Source organism: Silene latifolia, chromosome 10, assembly GCF_048544455.1.
Source record: "Silene latifolia isolate original U9 population chromosome 10, ASM4854445v1, whole genome shotgun sequence".
Classification (NCBI taxonomy): domain Eukaryota; kingdom Viridiplantae; phylum Streptophyta; class Magnoliopsida; order Caryophyllales; family Caryophyllaceae; genus Silene; species Silene latifolia.
The window spans coordinates 100,653,959-100,680,692 of NC_133535.1; the positions used below are offsets into that span (position 1 = coordinate 100,653,959).

At 41.7% G+C, this 26,734-nt stretch overlaps 1 protein-coding gene across 1 annotated transcript; it reads left to right on the forward strand.

Annotated features, from left to right (window-relative positions):
- The first annotated feature begins 4,847 nt into the window (after window positions 1–4,847).
- On the forward strand, window positions 4,848–5,312 carry LOC141607965 (uncharacterized). The gene has a single exon (XM_074427315.1). It carries the CDS (start codon window positions 4,848–4,850, stop codon window positions 5,310–5,312), a length of 465 nt encoding a protein of 154 aa, XP_074283416.1.
- Window positions 5,313–26,734: the final 21,422 nt, after the last annotated feature.

The following is a 26,734-nucleotide window of genomic DNA, read 5'->3' on the forward strand; positions in this document are numbered from 1 at the left end:
TTGTCTAAGTGTGAGTTTTGGCTCGACGAAGTTGCCTTTCTGGGGCATGTGACTTCAATGAAGGGTGTAGTTGTGGATCCGGCAAAGATAGAGGCAGTCACTCAGTGGGAAGCACCGAAGAATGTTGCAGAGATCTGGAGTTTCTTGAGTTTGGCAGGGTACTACCGTCGATTTGTGAAAGACTTTTCCAAGATAGCCAGGCCGATGACAGCGTTGATGAGGAAAGAGAACGGGTTTCGTTAGGATGAAATTTGTGAGACGGCGTTCCAAACATTAAAGGAGCGTTTGACCACAACTCCAGTCTTAGCATTACCTGAAGGGTGTGAGAACTTTGAGGTATATACAGATGCTTCAAAGAATGGATTGGGATGTGTGTTGATGCAGAACGGGAAAGTAATTGCCTATGCTTCTAGGCATTTGAAACCTTATGAGGAGAACTACCCGACACATGATCTAGAGTTGGGTGCAGTTGTGTTTGCTCTCAAGTACTGGAGGCACTATCTTTATGGAGCGACCTTTAAGGTGTTTTCAGATCACAAGAGTCTCAAGTACATCTTCACTCAAAAGGAGCTGAACATGAGATAGAGGAGGTGGATGGAGCTGATAGGGGACTATGACGTGGATATTATATACCATGAAGGGAAGGCAAACGTGGTTGTTGATGCGCTGAGCAGGAAGAGTGTGCATTCTCTATGCACAGCTATGTCTTTGACGAGGTTGAGAGATGAGGTGGGGAAGATGGGATACATATGATACATAAAGGGGATGCTAGAGGGGACTTGACAGTGGATCCAGATCTTTATGATGACATTCGCAGGAAACAGGCTTTGGATCCTAAGATTGAGGAGTGGAGAGCTGGAGTAGAGAAAGGGACAGTGTCTCGGTTCTCTATTTATACAGATGACAGTGTGAGATTTGATGGGAGATGGTGTGTTTCTAATGTTGAGGAGTTAAAAAAGGTGATCATGATAGAGGCTCATTGCACACCATATTCGGTACATCCAGGTGGGGACAAGTTGTATAAAGATTTGAAGAAGACTTTCTGGTGGCCTGGGATGAAGAAGGAAATAGCTGAGTTTGTGGCTCGATGTTTGACATGTCAGAGGGTTAAGGGCGAGCAGCGACGACCACAAGGTAAGATTTAGTCTATTGAGGTACCTGAGTGGAAATGGGAGTCTATCTCTATGGACTTTACAGTGGGTTTGCCGAGGAGTCAACAGGGTAACAACATGATATGGGTGATAGTTGACCGTTTAACAAAGTCAGCTCACTTCGTTCCGATGAAAGATACTTGGACCAAGATACAGTTGGCTTTAAGATACAGGAAGCATGTGTTTCGTTTGCATGGGGTGCCTAAGGATATAGTGTCAGATAGAGATGCGAGATTCATATCACGATTTTGGAGAGAGTTGATGGGAACTACTTTGAAGATGAGTACTGCTTTCATCCTACGACTGATAGACAGACAAAGAGGACCATCAAGACTTTGGAGGATATGCTGCGAGCTTGTGTGATGGGGTTTGGTGATAGCTGGGAGGATAGATTGGATCTGATTGAGTTTTCTTATAACAACATCTATCACACGAATATTGGGATGGCATCGTTTGAGGCTTTGTATGAGAGGAGGTGTAGGATTCTGATTTGCTGGGATGATAGAGCTGAGGCCGTGGTTTTAGGACCGCAGATGGTACAGGAGATGAAAGAACAGGCTAAGCTGATCAGGCAAAAGATGAAAGCGGCCCCGGATCGACAAAAGAGTTATGCAGATTTACATCATCGTGACATAGAGTTTCAGGTTGGGGACAAGGTTCTCTTGAAAGTGTCTCCTATGCGTGGGGTCATAAGGTTTGGTGAGAAAGGGAAGCTGAGCCAGAAGTTTATCGGACCATATGAGATTTTGGATCGCGTGAGTGAGGTTGCTTACCAGTTAGCGTTGCCAGCAGCTTTGGATAGAGTGCATAATGTATTTCATGTATCTCAGTTACGAAAGTATGTGAGCGATCCTTCACATGTGTTAGAGGTCGAGAATATAGAGTTGGATGAGCCCTTATCTTATCTTGAGGTGCCAAAACAGATTCTTGATCGCAAGGTTCGGAAAACTAGACATGGGGAAACAGTGTTGCTTAAGGTTCTATGGTCTAACCATGAGGTTGAGGAGGCTACTTGGGAGGCGGAAGAGGCTATGAGGCAGCGGTATCTGTCTCTTTTTGATCAGGTATGTGTGGTTACGGTGACGTAACCATGTTTCTTTTAGGGGGGTAGGAGGAGATCGCATAAAGTTTAGTGTGGTTTTATGTTAGTTTTGGCACAGTTAGTAGTGGCTTTGAGTATGTTTGAGTTTTGGGTGGGAGTTTTGTTTTGAGTTTTGGTTATGTTGTTGTGTTGGAGTTGAGATAGTATGTTTTGTTTTTGTGTACGGGTTGAACTTCGGGGACGAAGTTCTTTTTAAGGAGGGAAGACTGTAATACTACGGTTTTCTATGTCTATGGGTACTCGATCGAGTATGTGGGACACTCGATCAAGTAAGGGTCACTCGATCGAGTAAGTCACTTACTCGATCGAGTAAGTTGGTCTTACGGGTTATTTTAGCCGGGTTTTGTTAATAACGCGTGATTAGTATAAAAGGATTCCGTCATTCTTCCTAATCACTTTTTCACCTTTCTAAAACCCTTCAAAAGAAAAGAAGTTACGTAGTTCTCTTCCATCACGTTATTAGCAAATCCCAAGGGCTAGGATCGTCGGATTGTCTTGTTCTTTACGCCGTTGATATCGTCGTGTAAAGGGTAAGCTTCTTGTATAATTTTGATAATGTTTCGTTGAGTTTGCTTAAAGCCCTAATTAGGTAAGATTGGGGGTTTTGGGTGTATTGTATCGATTAAGTGATAATTTTATGTATATGTGAATATAGGAGGAGGATTCGTTGAGGAACATTTCTGATTAGCTGTTGTGACGGTCTTGTGGTTGCTATTCCAGGTAGGGTTTCCCTACTCGGTTATTATTTACATCGCAGTGTTGATGGTTGATCATTGTTGTTGAATTGTATCATGTTGGAATTGGTTTATGGTGATTATTGTTGCATAATGTAGTTGGTTGTGATTGTATGTATGTGGTTCGCGAGGTGCGCCCTCGGCTGAGTGAAGTCACTTGAGGGAGTGGCTTCACGCCCTTGATTCGCCCTCTATGGAACCCGTCATAGAGGGGATGTGCACATTTAGGAACTTAGGTTATCGCTCAGATGAGATGAGCGGGGCTTAGGTGGGAACAGCTGCGGTCCCCCACTGGCCGTGTGGAATACTTATTGCGATGAGTATTCTGGCAGGACTACACACTATAGTGTGCAGTCAGATGTGTGGAGATATGATGGAGATTGGAGGAATGTTGCTTTGTTTTGTTGTATTGATTTATGTAAACAATAACTGACCCCGGTTTAAATTTTTTTAAAACTGTGGTGATCCATTCGGGGATGGTGAGCAGGTATTGAGCAGGTATGAGTTGATGCGCATGGGATAGCTGGGTTGAGTTGCCACGAGATGTCTAGAAGTCTTCCGCTGTTTCATAAACATTCTTTTACATCGTTTGATTAGTACTTTTGGAGCAGTTGTATTTACTTTATCAGTTTTGAGATTTGGACTTGTATCACTTTAAATTCATTTATTAAAGTATGTTTCTTTATTGTCTATTTGATATACATTGCCTCGGGTGGTCGTGGTAACGCACTTGGATTATGGGGGTGTTAAAACCATGAAGGGAAAGCTAATGTGGTGGCCGATGCCTTGAGTAGGAAGTCAGTGCACTCCTTGTGTACCGCCTTGTCCATGGTGAGATTAAAGGAAGAAGTAAAGGAAATGGGCATTCATATGATAAGGAAGGGGGAATCGATTGGAGACTTAACTCTAGAACCCGAGTTGTATGAGGAAATTCGGGAAAGACAAGCGAGTGATGTGAAGATCCAAGAATGGAAAGGAGTGTTAGACAAAGGGGAGCCTTCAAGTTTTGAGTTACATATGGATGGGAGCCTTATATTTAAAGGGAGATGGTGCGTGCCATGTGATGAAGAGCTTAAGAAGAAGATAATGAATGAAACTCATAATACACCATACTCGATGCACTCGGGTGGTGACAAGCTATTCAAAGACCTCAAGAAGACCTTTTGGTAGCCGAATATGAAAAGGGAAGTGGCGGAATTTGTGGCAAGATGCTTGACTTGCCAAAGAGTAAAAGGGGAGCACAAGAGACCGCAAGGGAAGGTGCAACCTTTGGATGTGCCGGAATGGAAATGGGAGTCAATATCCATGGACTTTATAGTAGGCTTACCGAGGACCCAAAAAGGGAACAATACGATTTGGGTTATCGTGGATAGACTAACCAAGTCGGCTCACTTCATTCCAATGAAGGATACTTGGAGCAAGGTAGAACTAGCTAATGCATATTGCAAGTATGTGGTAAAGTTTCATGGATTCCCAAAAGACATTGATTCGGATCAATATTCGTGGTTCATCTCATGGTTTTGGCAAGAGCGTCAAAGCTCCTTGGGTACTCAATTGAAAATGGGCACGGCCTTCCACCCCGCGACGGACGGACAAACGGAAAGCACAATTCAAACGTTGGAAGACATGTTGAGGGCTTGTGTTCTAGAATTTGGAGGTTCATGGGAAGAAAGGTTACACTTGATCGAATTCTCCTACAACAATAGCTACCATTCTAGCATTGGTATGGCCCCATTTGAGGCTTTATATGGGAGGAAATGACGAAGTTCGATATTTTGGTACGATAGTACCGAAGCCGTGATTTTAGGACCTCAAATGATACAAGACATGGTTGATCAAGTCCGTATAATCTGAGAGAAGATGAGAGCCGCACAAGATAGGCAAAAGAGTTATGTTGACTTGAGGAGAAGTGATATAGAATTTGCGGTAGGATACAAGGTACTACTCAAGGTCTCACCCATGAGAGGAGTCATGAGATTTGAAAAAAGCGGCAAGTTGAGCCAAAAGTTCATTGGCCCTTATGAAATCTTGGATAGAGTCGGGGAAGTGGCTTATCGCTTAGCACTTCCACCGGCCTTGGACCGAGTTCACAATGTATTCCATGTGTCTCAATTGTACAAGTACATAAGTGATCCCTCTCACGTGCTCGAAGCGGAGATGATTGAACTTGACGATGCCCTAACATATGTGGAAACACCCATAGAAATCCTTGACCGAAAAGTTAAGAAGACAAGACATGGTGAGACAACCTTGGTGAAAGTGTTGTGGTCCAACCACCTTGGGGAGGAGGCCACTTCGGAGGCCGAGGAGAATATGAAGGAGTGATACCCTCACCTTTTCGAGCAGGTATGAGTCGGTTACGGGGTCGTAACCATGTTTCTAGAGGGGTAGGGCATACTACGCAAGTACCTTAAATAGAGTCTTCGCTCCTTTCCCTTTTCGTATATGTAGTTCTAACGTCACATTTGGGTCAACAGTAATCTTATATTTATCCCGACTCGCTTTCGTACATTTTGGGGGGGGAGGGGACTATTTGTTTTTTTTTTTCCATACGTAGTTTCGGGAGTGAACTTCAGGGACGAAGTTCTTTTAAGGGAGGGGGGGTAGATTGTTATACCTCGTATTTATTTAAGTATAGCTAGACTGAGTAGAGAAACCACTCGGCCGAGTGCAGCTCCACTCGACCGAGTGGGAGACCGAGTGATCCAATACCGTAGGCTGGAAATCCTGGAAGGTCGGTCACTCAACCGAGTGACCTTCCACTCGACCGAGTGGGCTTCCACTCGACCAAGTGCCGGTCGAGTGAGCTTTACACGGGAAATGTTTGGTGAAGTGTCGCTTTCATAACCCTATCTTTTCAGATTTCCCCCACCAAAAACCGCATCCTAAACAACTATTTACCACTCTCTACATCCCCAATTATCTCTCTAAAATTACCCACCTTCAATCCACTCAAAACCGTAGTCTTTCAAGAGGAGAATTCTTGCCATTTGTTCATCCACCTTTGGTAGAAAGTTAACCTAGACTTTAATCTTTTAATCTTGTTTTAATAACCTTACTTAGTTTAGTTGTCTCACCGTAATTAATTAGGGTTTAAGAATTTAAGAGAAATAATTAAAGGGTTTAGTTAGTATGTTGTTATAATAGATTGTAGTGTTAATTATAAAAACTAATATGTGTAGGAAGCTTCATTGAGGAGCATTTTTAGGGATTAGCTTGTGGGATTGTGAAGATAAGCTCAAGGTAGGGTTTCCCGACTTAGCTATGGTGTTATGAGTTTTTAATTGTGCATCTAATATCATTAATTACATTTATCTCATAGTAGTTGCATTATAACATATGTTGGATAATTACAGTTTGTTACATATTGTGGTCTCATAATGATTTCGGAAAGAACAAGTATGGTGAATGACTCTAGCATTTATTATGTTTCACTATAACATGTTAATAAGCAATTAAAAGAAGAGAAAATGAATTAATGGAGTTAAGAGCATGATTTGATTGTTGTATGAATTTAATGGCATGCTTGTTTGGTTATTTGTTATTGTGTTGGTGAATTGTTGACATTGGAGATTGTTGGAGGATGTTGGTGATGGTTTTGGAGACGGAAGGCTGTTGGGAAACCGTCTTCCGCTCAAGTCTCCCTTCGAGCTTCCCACTCCAAGGGAATGTGCAAATTAGTACTTGGGTTATGAAGGGACTCATGCGATGAGGCATGTTGTCTGGCAGGGGACTCGAGTCGCACTCGGGCCCGGTACCACGGACGTGTTCTGAGTACCTTCGTGGTTTTGGTGACGTCGTGGGCGTGTCCCGGTCACGGTTGGAGGAGATGAGCTTGGTGGATGTTTGTCATGTTACATACCTCATTAAATTAGTAAGTTAGTTGCATCTCTTGTTTATTATTGAACAGTCATATCATTGGCTAACACTTGGGTTTGAATGTCTGTGATGAACCATATGGTGATTTCCGCTCATATGGGGAGCAGTGTCGACAGGTGCATGTGTTAAGTAGCGGGCTTGGGAGCGGTCTACCTCGTTGTCGTCACTTGTTCTTATCTAGCTTTTGACATTTAGACTCCATTTGATTTGGTTGTATTAATTGGATGATTTTTATATCCCTTAACTTGTGATAACTTAACTCTACAACTTAACTATTTATGTTATCTAAATTACTTCTTTACTTGTTGTTTGCACTACACTCTTGGGAAACCAAGGCTTGTGATACCTCCATATGATGGGAATGGCCTAGAGGAAGGGTCCCGACCTACGGGGGTGTTACACATACCAACGTAAACAATTCATTTCAATCCATTCGTTAATGATTTCTATGCTTACACAACTGTTAGGAGACCGATAGGGTCATAAAACGAAGATACTCAATCCATATTGGGTCAAAATCATCAAAACAGGGTCAAAAACAGACCACTCGATTGAGTAAAAGTTACTCGGTCGAGTGGGTGTGTCCCTCGGTCGAGTGAGCATGTCACTCGGTCCAGTGCGGATCTTTACATGGGGTTTCAAGGGTCTGTTTTCGGGTTACTCGATCGAGTGAATGGGGTCACTCGGTCGAGTGAACCGCCACTCGGTCGGGTGAATACGGCACTCAGCCGAGTGTCATAGGGTAGTCTAGAATTCGGCCATTTATGGCCTTTATGCTTACCTATGGACGAGAATACTTGCAATGAAGTCTTAATGGTGATAACTTCACCATCCTACCACACACCATCTACAAGATTTTGGCCTTATAGTCGAGTTTACAACACTATAAGAGTAAATTGTCCAAGGCTCAACCGACGCAAAGTCACACGAGTTTGCATAAAATAAATAAGACTAAGAAGAGGTCTTTCTACTTTTGCCAAGCTTCTTCACCCACCGGAATAAGGCTCCTTCGTTGTTCGCCGGTGATCCCTCCCTCCGCACTATACTTCGCACTCCTTGTTTCACCTGAGGTGTCCGTTCCTGCATCTTCCACTATTGCATTAACATAGCGTCTACGATGCTCCATAAGTACCGGTGCCCAACTCAATGCTCCTCCTAGACTCCCGCTTCCATAGAGAACATTACTCTCGCCCTCATGGGAGACACTTCCCATTCCCTCTTAATAGATACTCTCCGCGTTCCCTTGGTAGCCACCACTCGCATTCTCTTGTACCCACCACTTTGATGAGCATCATTAAAGAAACTCTCTGTGGCATAGTGCGGTCCCGCCCACGGGCCAAGTAAGTGTCCCTCACCGTGAGGAATCTTATGACCCCAATCCAAGGGTTGAATACCATAGTCCTTGAATACACCGGAAGTGTTCCCATACCCGGACCAAAATCTAGGGCATTCGGTCGGTCTTACTCTTTCGTTATAGGTGAACTCAGGCATGTCCCTTAGGACCAAGGAGTTGTTCACCCTCTCAATTAGGTTCGCCATGGGGTATTGGTGATCATATGCCGGCGTTTGTTGGTTATATCCTTCGGTGAAAGACGGCATGTGCATGGAGTGTCGGGGATGTAACTCCCCCAGACACCAAGGTGCCTTACCAAGACCACCTAACGCATGAGAATGCTACCATCTCGGTTACCCGAGGCATAGTAATCAAAGTAGACCATCTAGAAACGTACTTTAAGTAAATAAGTTTAAAGTGATTAAATCAAACCCAACTGTAAAATAAAATACAACTGTTACAAACCAAAAATCCAACTAAGCAAATAAATGTATCCTGGCAACACACCGGAAGACTACGACTCTGACTCGTGGTGACTCCATCCCCAGCTAATCCCGCGCGCATCTGAGATATACCTACTAAACAACTGCTCACCATCCCCGAATGGATCACCACAGTTTTAACATTTAAACGGGGTTAGTTACTGCATAAACAATATAAGACAATACAACAGACAGTTACACAAACACAATCCTCCAACACCGTCACATCACTAATCATCTGACTTCACACTAAAGTGTATAGCCTTGCCAGAATATCCACACAACCAGTGGGGGACCGCAGCCGTTCCCACCTAAGCCCCGCTCATCTCTATCAAGCGAATAACCCATGTTCATTAATGTGCACATCCCTCTTATGACGGGAACCACAAGGGGCTAATCAAGGGCGTGAAGCCACTCCCGGAAGTGACTCCACTCAGCCGAGGGCGCACCTCGCGAACCACAGACAAACAACAACCAATCACAATACCGATGTAAACAGTGCCAAAAACCAATTACGATATAATCAACATGCCAATCAATCAAACAACCATCTTATAGCATTTATACAATAACTGAGTAGGGAAACCCTACCTGGAATGAAATCACCAATTATCAAACACAAGCAGCGGATCAAAAGCCTTCTTCTACGAAATCACCTCCTATAATCAAATAATCATATAATTATAATCTATAACATCAACAATCCCAATAACCCCAAAATCACCCAATTAAGGATTAAACAATACTAACGAATTGACATAAAAACGGTACAAGGATCATACCCACAATACGACGATCTCCACGGTATAAAGAACTCTGAAATTCGACAATTCTAGCCCTTGGATTTTATAGCAATGAGAGAAAAGAAACTGACATTGCTTTGTTTTCTTTTGTAAAAAGTTTAGATATAAGAGTAAGAGGTAAAAGAACTGACGAATTCACTTTATATAACTTTTCACGTGTTGCTATCAAACCCGGCTGGAAACTCGTATAACCCGTCATACTCGATTGAGTACCGCCTACTCGATCGAGTTGCCCCTACTTGATCGAGTGCCTATCAAGCAGAACGTACTCCAGAATGCAAAACTAACTTGCTCGACAGAGCAAGCCATACTCGATAGAGTACCCTACAACTCATAAATCCGAGGTATTACAGTCTTCCCTCCTTAAAAATGAACTCTGTCCCCGAAGTCCGAACCTATACTGAAAAACAACTTACTAACTAAACTATATTATAACGACACAGCTAAAACTCAAAAACAAAACTCAAACACAACTTATTATGACTCAAAACCAACACTAACTTTACCAAAACGAACATAAAACCATACTAAACATTATACGATCATCTCATACCCCCCCCCCTAAAAGAAACATGGTTACGTCCTCGTAACCACACATGCCTGAGCAAAAAGAGACGGGTAACATTCCTTCATAGCTTCCTACACCTCCCAAGTTTCTTCCTCAACGTTGTGATTGGACCATAAAACCTTTAGCAAAACTGTCTCCCCAATTCTAGTCTTGCGAACCTTGCGATCTAGGATCTCTTTTGGCACTTCAAGGTAAGACAAGGATTCATCCAACTCAATGTTCTCAACCTCTAGCACATGAGAAGGGTCACTCACATACTTTCATAATTGAGACACATGAAACACATTATGTACCCGATCTAAAGCTGGTGGCAAAACTAACCGATAAGCAACCTCTCCCACACGATCCAAAATCGCATAAGGGCCAATGAACTTTTGGCTTAGCTTCCCTTTCTTACCAAATCGCATCACCCCACGCATAGGTGATACTTTCAAAAGAACCTTGTCCCCAACTTGGAACTTAATGACTCGACGATATAAGTCTACATAACTCTTGTGTCGATCTTGTGCTGCTTTCATCTTTTGCCGAATCAACTTCACATGTTCGACCATATCCTGTACCATATGTGGACCTAAAACCACTGCCTCGGCGCTATCATCACAGCAAATCGGACTCCTGCAACTCCTCCCATACAAAGCCTCAAATGGAGCCATCCCAATATTCGTATGGTAGCTGTTGTTGTAAGAAAACTCTATCAGATCTATAGATACCTCATTTCTACACCTCCCGCCAACCACCCAGTGATGATTGGGCCGCAAGTTTGATACGCGAGACGATTTATGATAGTCCATAAGTTCATTATCAAGTGATAGCTCAACCACTCGAGTCAACCCCTGGGTCGTCATCTACGCGCCAATACGGTCGTTTTGACAGTAATTAGAGTTCATTTAAAGTCCGGGTAAAAAACCGCTTCATTTTCTAAAAAACCGTTTAAATGTCAAGTCGGAATATTCCGAAATGTTCTAGAATTCTCTGGATATTTATTCCTAATTGAAGTTAATATTTTAAGTAAATATCTTCCGTAATATTGTGTTTCATGGAATAAGGAAGTGTAAATCTACCGAAATTCCATAATAAAACGCGGAAACCTTTCTTGAAGAGGAGTAAACCTCTGGGGAAACGACGCAGCAATTGCTGCGCCTCTTCGAAGGATCGCAGTCGTTGCTGCGCCTCTTCTCCAGTCCTCTTTTCGCATTTTCCAGATTATTTCCGTGATTTGTTTCCAAATCCGTGTCATTCCTAAACTCTTCCTTATGTTTAGTATAAATAGAGGCCTTCGGCCTCCATATTTGGCACGCGAGTGTTCCGCCCCTTCTTTCTATCTCTTTGCATTCTAGACTACGCTATTGCCTTTCGACGCCTACGTGCTTGATCAATCGACCATCTCAGATCATTCTGAGTCCCAGTCACGTTGCATAGAGCGACCAATTTGACCAACTCCACCTTTAATCAACCTAATCAATCTACAAACTCCAAACTCCATCAACAAAATGAATGATATCATCCTTAAGACTCTTACTATGATCGAGAACAACAACAGTTTCATCCGCCGGTTGCTCCACATTGAGGAAAGTTTCAGGAGCTACCTTGCGGATGCTCGATCCATACTGAAGGACGCCAAAGAAGATGGCTTGACAGAGCAGCAACAATTGCAGCTATATGACGATATAGCAACTGCTGAACGGAACCTCCAAATAGCCAAGGAGGAGAGGACGGATATCATAGAGGAGAATAAGACTCTCTATGAAAATATAAGAATTGCATTTTTATTAATGTAATTTTTTTTTTAATTTATGTATTTATATATATATATATATATATATATATATATATATATATATATATATATATATATATATATATATATATATATATATATATATATATATATATATATATATATATATATATATATATATATATATATATATATATATATTAATTATGTTTATCATGCATTCCTCTCTATCATCTTGCTTCTTCTTTGTTTTAGTTTATTTAATTTGTTTTACTAGCTAATTAAGCGAATAATACTTAAAGAAATAACATAATGGTCGATAAAAACACATACACATGCAAATGAAATAATTAGAAAAAGAAAATAATGACGATGAAAGACGATGAAACCAACAGTGACGGCGAGATTTACCTTATAATTAGAGAAAGTAAGAGACGATGAAGTCAACAGTGACGGCGAGAAGAGAAAGAGACGATGAGAAAGAGAGAAAGAGACGATGAGAAAGAGAGAAAGAGACGATGAGAAAGAGAGAAAGAGACGATGAGAAAGTGTGTGTTTTGTGTTTGTGTTTGTCTGATGTGTTTGTGTTTGTGTATTAAGGTTTGTGTTTTGTGGCTGTAGCAGATTTGTGTTTGTGTAGTTTATAGTATGGAAGATATTGACAACGGTTATTAAACAACAACCGTTGTCAAATAATTTTTAACAACGGTTGTAAGACAACAACCGTTGTCAAATAAGTTTTAACAACGGTTGTAAAACAACAACCGTTGTCAAATAATTTTTAACAACGGGTTTCAAAAGTAACCGTTGTGATTACTTTTCACTAACTTTGCGTCAATTTTACGCCAAATTATTAACAACGGTTGTGCATGTGTTACCCGTTGTTAAAACTTATAACAGCGGTTGTTATAACCATACCCGTTGTAATTCATTTTAGTAAAATTCGCGCCATACATTCTACAACGTCTATTGTGATTTTCGTGAATAATCGTTGTTAAAGGGGCGTTGTAGTTGCCTGGATTTGTAGTAGTGATTCGAAGTAACGTCAGGCAAGCTTCTGGGATATGTTGTCAGCCTGAGGGGGATAGAAATTGATCCATCCAAGATCAAGGCCTTAATCGAGATGCCATGACCCTAAACAGGAAAAGAGGTTAGAGGATTCCTGGGCAAAGTGCAGTACATAAGTCGATTCATATCGAAACTCACTATGATCTGCGAACCTATCTTCAAAAAGCTCAAGAAAACGGACCATACCATGTAGGAGGATGACTGTCAAAAGGCATTTGACAGAATAAAGGAGATATTGGCAAAGCCAGCAGTGCTGATGCCTCCCCAACAAGATCAACCTCTTGGTTTATATCTCAGGGTTACCGAAACTGCCATGGGGGCTATGCTCGCACAGAATGTTGGAAAAGAAGAAAGAGTTATCTACTACCTTAGTAAGAAGTTCTTGGAGTACGAAAATAAGTATACACCTCTCGAGAAGACATGCCTTGCTCTTGTGTGGGCAACAAAGAAGCTATGCCATTACATGCTTAGCTACTCAGTCAAAGTGTATTCTAAAATGCATCCCGTCAAATACCTCTTTGAGAAACCCGTCCTCAATTGACGCTTGGCAACATGGACCTTAATGCTCTCAGAGTTCGATCTCAAATACGTACCTTTGTAAGTCATAAAGGGACGCGCCATGGCTGAATTCTTTGCAGATAATCCCATCAACGATACACAAGGAATAAACATGTGGTCGTTTCCAGATAAGGATATTTTACAAACCAGTACGAATTCTTGGGATCTTTACTTTGATGGGGCATCCAATTTGAAAGGATTTGGATTAGGAGTGTTGCTCATTTCTCCTGAAGGCGAGCATACACCGCTTTCTGTCAAACTTGACTTCGAGGTGACAAACAATGCAGCAGAGTATAAGGCTTGCCTCATTGGTCTACAAGCAGCAATGAGTTTAGGCATCAAGAACCTTCGAGTTCACGGGGACTCATCTTTAATCATTAACCAAAGCACTGGATCCTGTAAAATCTAAAGTGAAAGTCTAGCACCCTACCAGGCTAGGTTAGATCAGATTGCTCAATTTTTCGATCAGGTTACTTATTTACACCTGCCTCGTGAAGAAAATCAATTTGCAGACGCTCTTGCAAAACTCGCATCCTTGATTAATATGCCAGCAACATGGTTGAAATGCCTTTGTGCATTGAACGGCGGTCAGAGCCAGCCTATGTACTCTTCCTTACAGATGAAAATAAAAACCCAGGGGAACCTTGGTTCCAGGCCATTCTAAATTTCAAGCTTAATGGTACATATCCACCAGATATGGATAAGAGGGGACAACGCGCCATAAGCCTACTTGCCTCTCAGTACCTCTTCATTCAGGGAGAGTTGTACAAAAGAACACCACTTGGTGTCATCTTACGTTGCCTTGATCATTCACAGGCACAGAAAGTAATGGAAGAAGTTCACGATGGAGAATGCGGTCCTCACATGAGTGGACCTATGATGGCAAAGAAAATTACGCGTCTAGGGTATTACTAGACGACAATGGAGTCGGATTGCATCAAATACGTCAGGCATTAACATAATTGCCAGATCTTCGGGAATATGCAACATGTTCCTCCCTCAATGCTATATACCATGACATCACCTTGGCCATTTTCTGCTTGGGGAATAGACATCATCGGGAAAATCACTCCAACTGGGACAGGAGGTCATTGTTGTTAGTTATTTAGACCATGTTAATACTCATCTTATGATATTAAAATTACAAATTAATTTAATATGGTCTAAATCTACATGCATGCAAATAAAAGTATAAAAGATGGTATTAAACCATCTTAAGACGAGAAAATCCTTACATTGTATAAGGTAAGTTTTGGGCACAACTCAAGGTCTCCTTCCTTGATGTTGTTCTTGAGCAATGAAAATGGATGATCCTCCAAGACAACTAACCACCAAAATGATGGTCTCCTAAGGATACACCCAATAATCAACCCAAAATCTACTAAATTACTAACTAGGTAAATTTAGTAGTAAACCTTGTTTATAATATATTTGATTTAATAGATAATATTATTAGTTTATTTTATATGTGTTTTAAATGTTTTAAGATGAACAAAATAAGAAGAAAAATGGTCTTTAAAAGCTCCAAGTGAGCCTTACAAAACAACAAGAAAAGACCAATTTTTCCAACAACAAAAAATGGTGGAGTTTGGTGGTATTTATAGGCAATTTGGGGGGGGCAATTATGAGTGGAAAATGCCACCAAATGAACACTTGTAATGCCCTAAAAAATCAGTCCATATGGACCATTTTGGGCCCATTTCGATTTTCGACATTTTCTCCACAAATGCTTATAAGTCTTATATTTAATTATTTTACATAATTATATACTTCCTCCATTTTTCTAAGTTTGCCCCATTTCATTAAAATATACCTCACATTTCATTATTTTATGGGGCAAACTTAGGAAATTGGAGGGAGTATTAATTTTGTTATTTAACACTTAAGTAATACAAATTAACTACCAATGACTACTTAACTATTAAGTGGTCATAAGACTATTTTATCAACATACAATGTGTCAATATTATCCCACTTAGCTAATTTTACAACCTCTTGTAAAATTTAATAGCTAATTAATTCCACGTTAAAACATATACACATATCGTATAAAATTAATTAATTAACTATTAATTAATAAATTTTAATTCATTTATTTTTTAAACATCACATAATTAAATAATAAATCTCCTTGTCCCGAGTTCGTAACCCGTCATAAAATTATACATTTATGTGACTAACTAAAAGTCAAATAATACAAGGAATTAATTATCTCGTATCTCATACAAATAATTAATTTATTCTATTTGGGCGTCATCCTATAGGTGTGACCTAAAGGGATCAGCTGATCACCGCCGTCACACGACAGTAATGTCAAACTCTAGTCAGCCAATCATTACCGATTAACGATGACCAGCTGACAAATAAAAAGATAAATCCCTGATATTCCTTTTACGAGATTTAATATGTAAATGCACTCATTGTGGAGGACACTACTCCAACAATTGTTACATTTTAGTAGCCATCGACTATTTTACTAAATGGGTCGAGGCAGCATCTTACACTAGCCTTACAGCCAAACATGTGGCAAAGTTCATACAAACCAATATCATTTGTCGATATGGTTGCCCACGTGAAATCATCAGCGTTAACGGGTCGCATTTTCAGGCCAAATCCGAACAGTTGCTAGCCAAATATAAGATCAAGCATCACCATTCCTCGCCATATAGACCTCAAACTAATGGCGCGGTAGAGGCAGCTAACAAAAATGTCGTCACGATCCTCAAGAAAATGATTGACAATTATCGCGATTGGCCTAGCAAAATACCCTTTGCGTTGTGGGGATATCGCACGTCAGTTAGGATGCTCACTCGGGCTATTCCTTTATATTTGACTTACGGCATGGAAGCTGTGCATCCAGTATAGCTAAAGATCCCATCCCTACGCATTTTATTCGAAAGTCAAATTCCAGAAGCTGAATGGAATAGGGATAGGTATGATGAACTCGTTGATGCGTGTCTTTTATATAAGGTTTTTACCTCATTTTTACACGCATTTCTGTGCTTTTTATGTAGCATCTGGCTACAAATACCCCCGAATATCCTACTTTGGTCCGTTTATTGTATTTTGCAGGAATTGACCGAAGAGGAGCTAAAACGAGCCTAAATTGTTCCATTTGTATGCATTCATGGGAAATGTGGAGCCGGAGCTTAGGAATTTCACACCTAGAGTGCGCATGAGCGGAGCAAGGGAGAACCACAAGTCCTGACGCACTTATATAGCTCGATCGAGTGGCCTCTCTGCTCGATCGAATGCTTCATGCACCCATGCTGGTCGATCGACTGGTTGGAGGAGTCGATCGAGGAAGTTAATACAGCAGTGCTCGATCGAGTGGATGCACTAGCTCGATCGAGTGACTTGGTGTTCGATCGAGTAGTCTCTCTACTCGATCGAGGGGTTTCTCGTGTGTTTCTAGTTTAATTCTGCCTAATCTTTTATGGGCCTTTCATAATCATCCGTGGGTTAGGTTTAAGATGTTTTTACAGTATAAGACTGAGGGGGACATTACGTTACTCCCATCACTTTTACTACGCACATTTCCACTTTGTTACTTTCGACAGTTCTTCGGATCTTTGTTCACTACTTTGCTACTCGAGTTTCGGTATTATCAATCCATTTAGTTCTTAATCGTTTTTACTGTTCTTAATTCCTTTTTCTTCTCTTTGATTTATAGTCGTTCAATCATCTTTTTATATTTGACATCATGTTTAGTTTTGATTGCTCAGTTATTGTGATTGTTACCCCAACAATTATGAGTAGCTAATTCCCTATGCTAAGACTATAGGGGATCCATGATTTGAAGGGAGAGCGATCAATTACCGGGTTAATGCGAGTATCGTCCATGTTGTTAAAATGCTACATTTAATTGTAATTGCCTAATTGAGTCGACGCAATTAGACCCTTATTCTTAGTGGACCTTAACCTAGACCGAAAGGTTGGAAGAGGGAGACTAGTAGCGGACAATAGAATATTGCAGCGAGGGCGAAAGCTAAACTGTTTACGTTTTAGGGTGAATTAAGGACCGAAAGGCGACGTTCGCTACCCCTTGGACCGTGTTGTATTAACCTAGGACCTTGAGTGCTCTACCAGATAATTATGGTGAACCGTTTGTCTTAGCTCTTCTCTTTATCTGTTAAACTCTTTCCTTTATTTCTCTTTCCCTTACTCTGTTAGTTTAGAAATCACAGTTTATAAACCCCCAAAATCGGTTACTTAGACGAACCTAGTTCTAGCAGACAAAATTCCTACCTCTCTGTGGATTCGACCCGACTTCCCTAGCTATATTAGTTAGTTGGCCAGTTGGTTATTTTTGACAGGTACGCGACAGACGTGTCAAATTTTGGCGCCGTTGCCGGGGAGGTGGCGCATATTTGTTGCTTTAATTAAGTTTGTCTTTCGTCTCAAGGGATTCATTCCTTGAGACTGATCTCATTTTCGCGAAGCTTTGATTAGTTTTGCGGGATAACAAATCTATTTGTCAAGATGCCTACGATTACAGAACATACAGAGCCATGTGGTAGATGCGGCGAGGAAGGGCATGACCTTTATGAGTGCACGGCAGTGTAGAGCGTGCCATTGCATACAAGAAGTTCAAGCGGGGAGTTCCTTTCTCCCGATTGTATGAGGAGATAAAGAGCGTTTCAACCCCTTCTACGCCAATATCACAAATAGGGTTCTCCTTCTTCAAGAGAAGCAATTGCCGGAACCGAAATCCATCATGTTGCAATCGGATTCCGTTATATCGAGTTGAGAGAGCAAGTCGCGCAGATTAACACTCGCGGCGGACCAAGCCAAAACTCCTCCAATTTGCGATTCCGTCGGTACGATGAATTTCCAAAGTGACTTTACTCACGAAGAAAATGAGGTGTTGACAAATGATGAAGAGGACGATTTAGAGGAGTTTCGCAGAAATGCTTGTCTGCGTGTGCAATAACAACTCGATCGAGCAGCATATCCACTCGATCGAGTGGTTCTAATCACCCAGTCACTCGATCGAGTGACATTGACAGTCGATCGAGAAGTACAGAGCCCCAGGTTGGTCGATCGAGTAAAGAGGCTGAAGGAAGTACTCGATCGAGTGCCAGGATGGGTCGATCGAATGAAATTGAGGAAGAAGCTGGTCGATCGACCAGTGAAGACGTTCGATCCAGTACTGTAAGTGGCGGGAATCCTAATTTATTTATTAATACCGCCACCGTGTCATCTCCCCTGCTTTGTGGAGACGTCACGAATTGATAAGGGTAAAGGAAAGGTCGCAGGACCACTCATCGCTACCAGGGTACCTTTTCCGAGTCGTCTAAAGGACGCGAGGATCGAGCAACAAGACGGTAAGTTCGTGGACATCGTAAAGAACCTCCAGTAATCGTTCCTTTCTCCGAACTTGTCACTCAAGTGCCCACTTATGCTAAATTTATGAAGGATATCGTGACGCGTAAGAGGAACTTGAGTGAATTTGAGACGATTTCATTTATGGAAGAGTCTAGTAATCTGTTGTTGAATAAGGCCCCTCCAAAAATGAAAGACCCGGGCAGCTTTTCTATTACCCGTGTCATAGGTGATTTGATTATTGATAAGGCCCTTTGCGATTTAGGTGCCGGTGTTAGTGTCATGCCCCTTCCTCGTCTGCAAGAAATCGAAACCGAGTCACTTCAAAGTGACTAACATCACCCTACGAGATGGTGATAGGTCTTAGGAGACCTTTAGGTGTCTTGGAGGATGTGCCTGTGAAAATAGGCAAGCTTTACATCCCAAAGAGATTTCATTGTTTTGGATATAGCGGAGGACACCTGGACCCAGTTATTTTAGGAAGACCGTTCCTTTGTACAAATGGGGCCGTTATTGATGTCGACAAGGGCGTCGACCCTTGCGAGGAGATGATGCTATCACATTCGATGCCCGCCCAAGATTTCTAGCCCACCCAATGATAGAGGACACCTGCTATTCGGTCGATATCATTGATGAGTCTATTTATGACTTCTGGTCGGGTTCTTTTATGAAGGACCCACCGGAAGCTCTCATGCTTTTTGATGAGTGCGCAGATAGCCCGAGGACGATGACGCTGCATTGGATTTACTTGTTGATGATTTAGATGAGCGTGAGGGAGAGCAAGTGGAACAAATGATCAGCACTCTTTGCTCCATTGAGGTAAAGGTACCAGAACGTAAGCCTCTTCCTTCTCATCTTAAATATGCTTTTCTAGATGACACAGAGCAAGATCCCGTCATCGTTAGTGCTAAGCTTAGTGATGAACAAATGACTTCTTTGTTAGTCAGTACTTAGGAAAAACAGAAAGCAATGGGCTATTCATTGGATGATATCACGGGTATTAGTCCCGATATTTGTATGCACAGGATAGAGCTGGAGGAGGATCACAAACCTTGCAGACAGTGGTCGGTCGCTGGCTGAACCGTAAGATGGAGGATGTTGTGACGGCCGAGGTAATGAAGTCATTGGATGCGGTATTATTTATTCGTCGGTAATTCTAAATGGGTAAGTCCAAGATGTGGTCCCGAAAAAGGAGGGACAACTGTAGTTAAGAATGAGAAGAATGAATTAATACCTACTCGAATAGTAACTCGGTTGGCGGATGTGCATAGATTACAGATACCTAAATGCCGCCACCAAGAAAGATCACTTTCCCCTTCCTTTTATTGATCAAATGGTAGAAAGGTTAGCTTCCCACAAATTTTTCTCGCTATTTAGACGGGTATTCGGGTTCTTTCGGATCCCTATCCACCCAGATGATCGGGCCAAGACTACATTTACTTGTCCTAAGGGCGTTTTGCGTATCGCCGAATGCCTTTTGGTTTATGTAATGCCCCCGCCACCTTCCAAAGGTGTATGATGGGGATATTTTCAGAGTATATTGAGTCTATCATGGAAGTTTTTATGGATGACTTCAGTGTATATGGAAGTGATTTTTCCGATTGTCTGTCTAACCTTGAGAAAGTGTTGCAGCGTGTATTGAGGTTAACCTTGTCTTTGAATCGGGAGAAGTGCCACTTCATGGTCAACGAGGGAGTTGTCCTAGGGCACTTGGTTTCGATAGGGGAATAGAAGTTGACAAAGCAAAGGTGGAAGTGATTCAAAGAATTACCGCCTCCCGTTAATGTTAAGGGGTGAGGAGTTTCCTTGGTCACGCCGGCTTTTATCGTCGGTTCATCAAGGATTTCTCCAAAATTGCTAAACCACTTACACAAACTGTTGCTTAAAGATGCCCCTTTTGTGTTCACGATGCTTGTCTTTCGCTTTTAACAGTTAAAGCGGGCCTTAGTCTCCGCGCCGATCATACAGACCTCCCAACCGGGATTTGCCGTTCGAGATCATGTGTGACGCGAGTGACTACGCACTAGGAGCGGTGCTTGGCCGGAGGAAAGACAAGGCCTTGAGTGCTATTTACTATGCGAGCCGAACTCTGGATGAGGCTCAAGTGAAGTACACTACCACCGAGAAGGAGTCATAGCTGTAGTTTATGCCTTAGAAAAGTTTCGTACTTATTTAGTTGGGTCGGAAGTTACTTGTTTTTACCGACCATGCAGCTCGAGGCACCTCCTCGCTAAGAAGGAGGCAAAACCACGGCCATCGAGGTGGATACTCCTCCTCCAGGAGTTTGATTTGCGATCAAAGATAAGAAAGGAGCCGAGAACGTTGTAGCTGATCACTTGTCGCGGCTGATGCGACAAGAAGGGGAAGACTCTTTACCCATTGATGATTCTTTTCCTGACGATAGTCTAATTGCTTTTGTGTCGTCTATTGTTGACCAGGAACCTTGGTATGCAGATATAGCTAACTTCGTTGTCAGTGGCAAGCTGCCGCCGACCTTTCTCATCAAAGAAAAGAAGCGTTTTCTTTATAACGCTAAAGCGCATTCCGGGACGACCCTTACTTGTTTAAGGAATGTGGAGACGGTCTCTACAGACGGTGTATTCCGCAGTGGGAGACCAAAATAGTCCTGGAAGGCTGTCACTCCTCTTCATATGGTGGTCACCACGGTCCATCACGCACCGTGGCTAAGGTACTTCAGTCTGGCTTTTACTGGCCTTCTTTGTTTGCTGACGCCAAGTCTTTTGTTTCAGCTTGTGATGCTTGCCAACGATCAGGGAACATTTCGAAGAGACATGAGATGCCACAAAACGGCATCCTAGAGGTTGAGGTTTTCGATGTCTGGGGCATTGATTTCCATGGACCGTTCCCATCCAAGAAAGGTAACAGTACATCTTAGTAGTCAGTAGACTATGTGTCAAAGTGGGTTGAAGCGATTGCTTCACCTCATTGTGACGGTAAGACCGTGATTAAAATGTTCAAAAAGATCATATTTCCCCGTTTTGGTGTCCCTAGGGTCGTCATTAGTGACGGAGGAATGCATTTTAAAGAAAAGAAACTCACTTCCATACTGTCTAGAGTTGGTGTCCAACACCGGCGTGGTTTGGGGTATCATCCCCAAACTAGTGGTCAGGTAGAGGTCTCTAATCGTGAACTGAAAGAGATCTTGTCTAAAGTAGTTTCTAAGTCACGGAAAGACTGGAGTCTTAAGCTAGATGACACGTTATGGGCCTATAGAACTGCCTTTAAGACACCAATTGGTGCATCACCTTATAGGTTAGTTTATGGAAAATCGTGTCACTTACCTGTTGAGCTGGAATGTAAGGCCTGGTGGGCAATTCGTGAGCTTAATTATGATCCTAAACTGTGTGGTCAGAATCGTCTTTTGCAGCTAGATGAATTAGAAGAATTTAGGCTCAATGCCTATGACGATTCAGCGCATCTACAAGGAAAAGACGAAGAGATGGCATGACAAGAGAATCTTACCTCGGGAGTTCCATGTGGGGCAAAAGGTGTTGCTTTTCAATGCCCGGTTGAGACTATTTCTGGCAAGTCAAGTCCGGTGGACTGGTCCATACACGGTGACGGGTGTTACCAAATTTGGATCCGTAGAGCTTGAAGATTCCGAGGGCCATAGATTCAAGGTGAATGGCCAATATGTGAAGCATTACTATGAGGCGAGTGAAGCGGACAAGCCTGTTGAAGTTTTGCACTTCGACGAGCTCGACGCGCCGAAGAATTGATACCGAAAGGTCGTGCGGGACCTCTTAAACCAGCTCTCTCCGGAGGCAAATGGACAGTTTTATTTGTGTTTTTGCTGAACTATTTGTTTTTCCGTTAATTGCTTCCCTTTAAACTTTAAGTTAACATTTAGACGCTGCTTGGAACAATTTCTGTATTTTCCTTGCTTCCATGCGTCCTTTGCAGGCTAAAAGTGGTCGATCGAAGGGTTTTTGAGCTCGATCGAGCGCTTCCTGGCGCGGCTGCCACTCGATCGAGGGATGTTGTCCTCGATCGACCAAATCCATAACAAGGCTTACTCGATCGAGTGGCTTGTCATTCGATCGAACCCTTCCCATACACGGTTCACTCGATCGAGCTGTTCCAGGAGGTCGATCGAGCAGTTATGACTTCCAGCCGATGTTTTTACGTCTGCAAGGCCGCCGTTGACTTTCTTTGACCTCCCATGTTCATGGTCGGTTTGGGGAGGTCCCGCTATATGACGTCTTGTAAGTTTCCCGACTCCACTTCTCCTTTTCCTTCTAGTTTGCATTTCTTTCCCTATTTTTGGTACAATGAGGGCATTGTACGGTTTGGTTTGGGGAGGTATGCATCCATATCTGTGTCTGCATGTTTCTTGCATTTTTGCTTGCACGTTTATTTATTTCCGCATGCATTGTTGTTTAATTAATTCCAAAAATCATAAAATTCAAAAAAAAATTTCCATATTTTCATGTTTTAAATTGAGTCGGAACGTTTGAACACTGACGCTACATTGAATCCTTATTTTGAGCCTTGCATTTTCTTGACATTTAGCTGGCGTGTTTATGTGCATAATCTACGAGTTTTTGTTTCTCTCTTATCTGAACGAATAGACTTGATTCTTGATGTCGGCAAGCTACATAACATTCTGAGGTTAGAGCTTATTAAACTGGTGACATTCATGACCGGTTTCATTTAGAATGTGAGTAGTACTCTCTTTAAGACATGTAACATCAATTTGCATAAGCATGAGTCTAGTCTTCTTAATACCTGTATGCATTCGCTCTGTGGATGGTGACACGTGTTAGGAGAGGCAGTTCCCCTTATTTCATTCTACCCACGAGCCTCACATAGCCAAATTGCCTTTTTGCCCATCAACTACTTTCTATAATATTTCCTACCCTAGCTGAGCTAGTAACGAGTAGTTCTTGGAATGTGCTGTTGCAATATGGTTATTTCATCTGATTTCAGAAGTTGGCGGAAGAATTAAGGGAAAAGAAGGAAAAATGTGTGTTGAATTGTGAAAAATGAAAAGAAAAAGAAAGAAAAAAAAAAGGAAAAGGTGCGAGAAAAAGAAAAAAAAGAGACAGGAAATTCAAAAGAAAAGAAGGAAAATTCAAATGAAAGAAAAAAATTGAGAATTGTGCATTGTTTCACACTCCCATGACTTATTTATATCCTATGGGGAGTTGACGAGTTTTGGTATTTTGTGAGGTTTAGTGCATAGTTTTGCACCGTTTCACCTTGTTGTAATGAGTACGAAGTTGGGATGCAGTCTATATTTGGATCCGTTGTTGCTAGCCTAGCTATTAACCCCATATATCCAAATTCATTTTAGCCCCTTCTTACCCATTACCTCACTAACCCAAATGTAAGTCCTCGGCACGTGTCTTGGTCATTAGTATGGTTGGAATGCTTATGTACGGTTGTAGAGACTTTATTCATGTTAATTGCATGCATGTTCTTATAGGTCGAGTTAGGTGAGTGTCTTGCTTCTTCCTATCTTTCACATATATACTCACCCTGTACCTGATTTTGAGTGACGAGCGACCCGTGAGAGTCCGACATCTTTGAATCTTGCAAGGTCGACGGTTCAGTAAGCTTGAAATATTAATTTAACTCGGCTGCACTTTTCGGCTGCCACTTTGTCATTTTGTTGCATTAAATTGGTTCTGATGGATGATTTGTAGCTGATGCGTTGGTCCCGTTCTATTGTTCACCCTTAGTTGCATTCATATTTGCTTGGGGACAAGCAAAGGTTTGGTTTGGGGAGATTTGATGCGTGTCTTTTATATAAGGTTTTTACCTCATTTTTACACGCATTTCTGTGCTTTTTATGTAGCATCTGGCTACAAATACCCCCGAATATCCTACTTTGGTCCGTTTATTGTATTTTGCAGGAATTGACCGAAGAGGAGCTAAAACGAGCCTAAATTGTTCCATTTGTATGCATTCATGGGAAATGTGGAGCCGGAGCTTAGGAATTTCACACCTAGAGTGCGCATGAGCGGAGCAAGGGAGAACCACAAGTCCTGACGCACTTATATAGCTCGATCGAGTGGCCTCTCTGCTCGATCGAATGCTTCATGCACCCATGCTGGTCGATCGACTGGTTGGAGGAGTCGATCGAGGAAGTTAATACAGCAGTGCTCGATCGAGTGGATGCACTAGCTCGATCGAGTGACTTGGTGTTCGATCGAGTAGTCTCTCTACTCGATCGAGGGGTTTCTCGTGTGTTTCTAGTTTAATTCTGCCTAATCTTTTATGGGCCTTTCATAATCAGTCCGTGGGTTAGGTTTAAGATGTTTTTACAGTATAAGACTGAGGGGGACATTACGTTACTCCCATCACTTTTACTACGCACATTTCCACTGTTACTTTCGACAGTTCTTCGGATCTTTGTTCACTACTTTGCTACTCGAGTTTCGGTATTATCAATCCATTTAGTTCTTAATCGTTTTTACTGTTCTTAATTCCTTTTTCTTCTCTTTGATTTATAGTCGTTCAATCATCTTTTTATATTTGACATCATGTTTAGTTTTGATTGCTCAGTTATTGTGATTGTTACCCCAACAATTATGAGTAGCTAATTCCCTATGCTAAGACTATAGGGGATCCATGATTTGAAGGGAGAGCAGTCGAATTACCGGGTTAATGCGAGTATCGTCCATGTTGTTAAAATGCTACATTTAATTGTAATTGCCTAATTGAGTCGACGCAATTAGACCCTTATTCTTAGTGGACCTTAACCTAGACCGAAAGGTTGGAAGAGGGAGACTAGTAGCGGACAATAGAATATTGCAGCGAGGGCGAAAGCTAAACTGTTTACGTTTTAGGGTGAATTAAGGACCGAAAGGCGACGTTCGCTACCCCTTGGACCGTGTTGTATTAACCTAGGACCTTGAGTGCTCTACCAGATAATTATGGTGAACCGTTTGTCTTAGCTCTTCTCTTTATCTGTTAAACTCTTTCCTTTATTTCTCTTTCCCTTACTCTGTTAGTTTAGAAATCACAGTTTATAAACCCCCAAAATCGGTTACTTAGACGAACCTAGTTCTAGCAGACAAAATTCCTACCTCTCTGTGGATTCGACCCGACTTCCCTAGCTATATTAGTTAGTTGGCCAGTTGGTTATTTTTGACAGGTACGCGACAGACGTGTCACTCGTCCTCTTGGACGAACGGAGGCTACGAGCATTACATAATGTGCAGACATATCAGGCACGTATCATAGCGCCTTTAATGAAAGGGTCTAACCCAGAAATATCAAGGAAAGGCATTTAGTACTCAAGTCAGACTGAGCTCTCTTACCTGTCGATCAACGGGGAAAATTTAAACCTAATTGGGCATGACCGTTTTTGGTCAAGTCCATACTTTCAAGGGGTGCGGTTAAGATCACAAACCTAGACGGGAATGAGTTTTCTAATCCGACTAACCTAGACCAATTGAAATGGTTCTACCCTTAGAATAGGATAAAACGCGCCTCGCGTGACACACGTGCCACTCTTGCGACACGAAATAAAAACGGCCCCTGGCCCGCTAAAAAGCTTATGACATTTCGCTCTTGCGTTTTGACATCTTGACATCCTCATATCATCAAATAAATTGAATTGCATTTCCTTAGGAGTAAGTAAAGCACACGCTTATTTTTTCTAAGTTCAATACAAGCTTTTGCTTCGAACATTTATTCTTTTACATTTTTTCGAACTACGTACAGGGTTTGATTTCATTTTTTCTAATGAATACGTAGGCAATCCTTTACAGGATACAACCCGTCATTTTAAAATGTAAATAGAAGGACATTTGCATGTTGCATTTGAAATTCGACAAGAATAAATAGAGAAAATTTATAAAAGTTTCTTAATTAATAAATCATTTATTCATTACTCCTTAAATAATAATAATACGCCAAATACATATAATTTAAAAATCCTGAAAATTAAAATGCTAGGCTAGGATTCTAAAAACCCCGCCTTTTATTATAACTCAAATAATAAATAATACTATTTAAAAAT

What these genes read in the sequence shown, in the direction of transcription:
- LOC141607965 (XM_074427315.1), top strand. Translation starts at nt 4,848, where the DNA reads ATGAGAGCCGCACAAGATAGGCAAAAGAGTTATGTTGACTTGAGGAGA.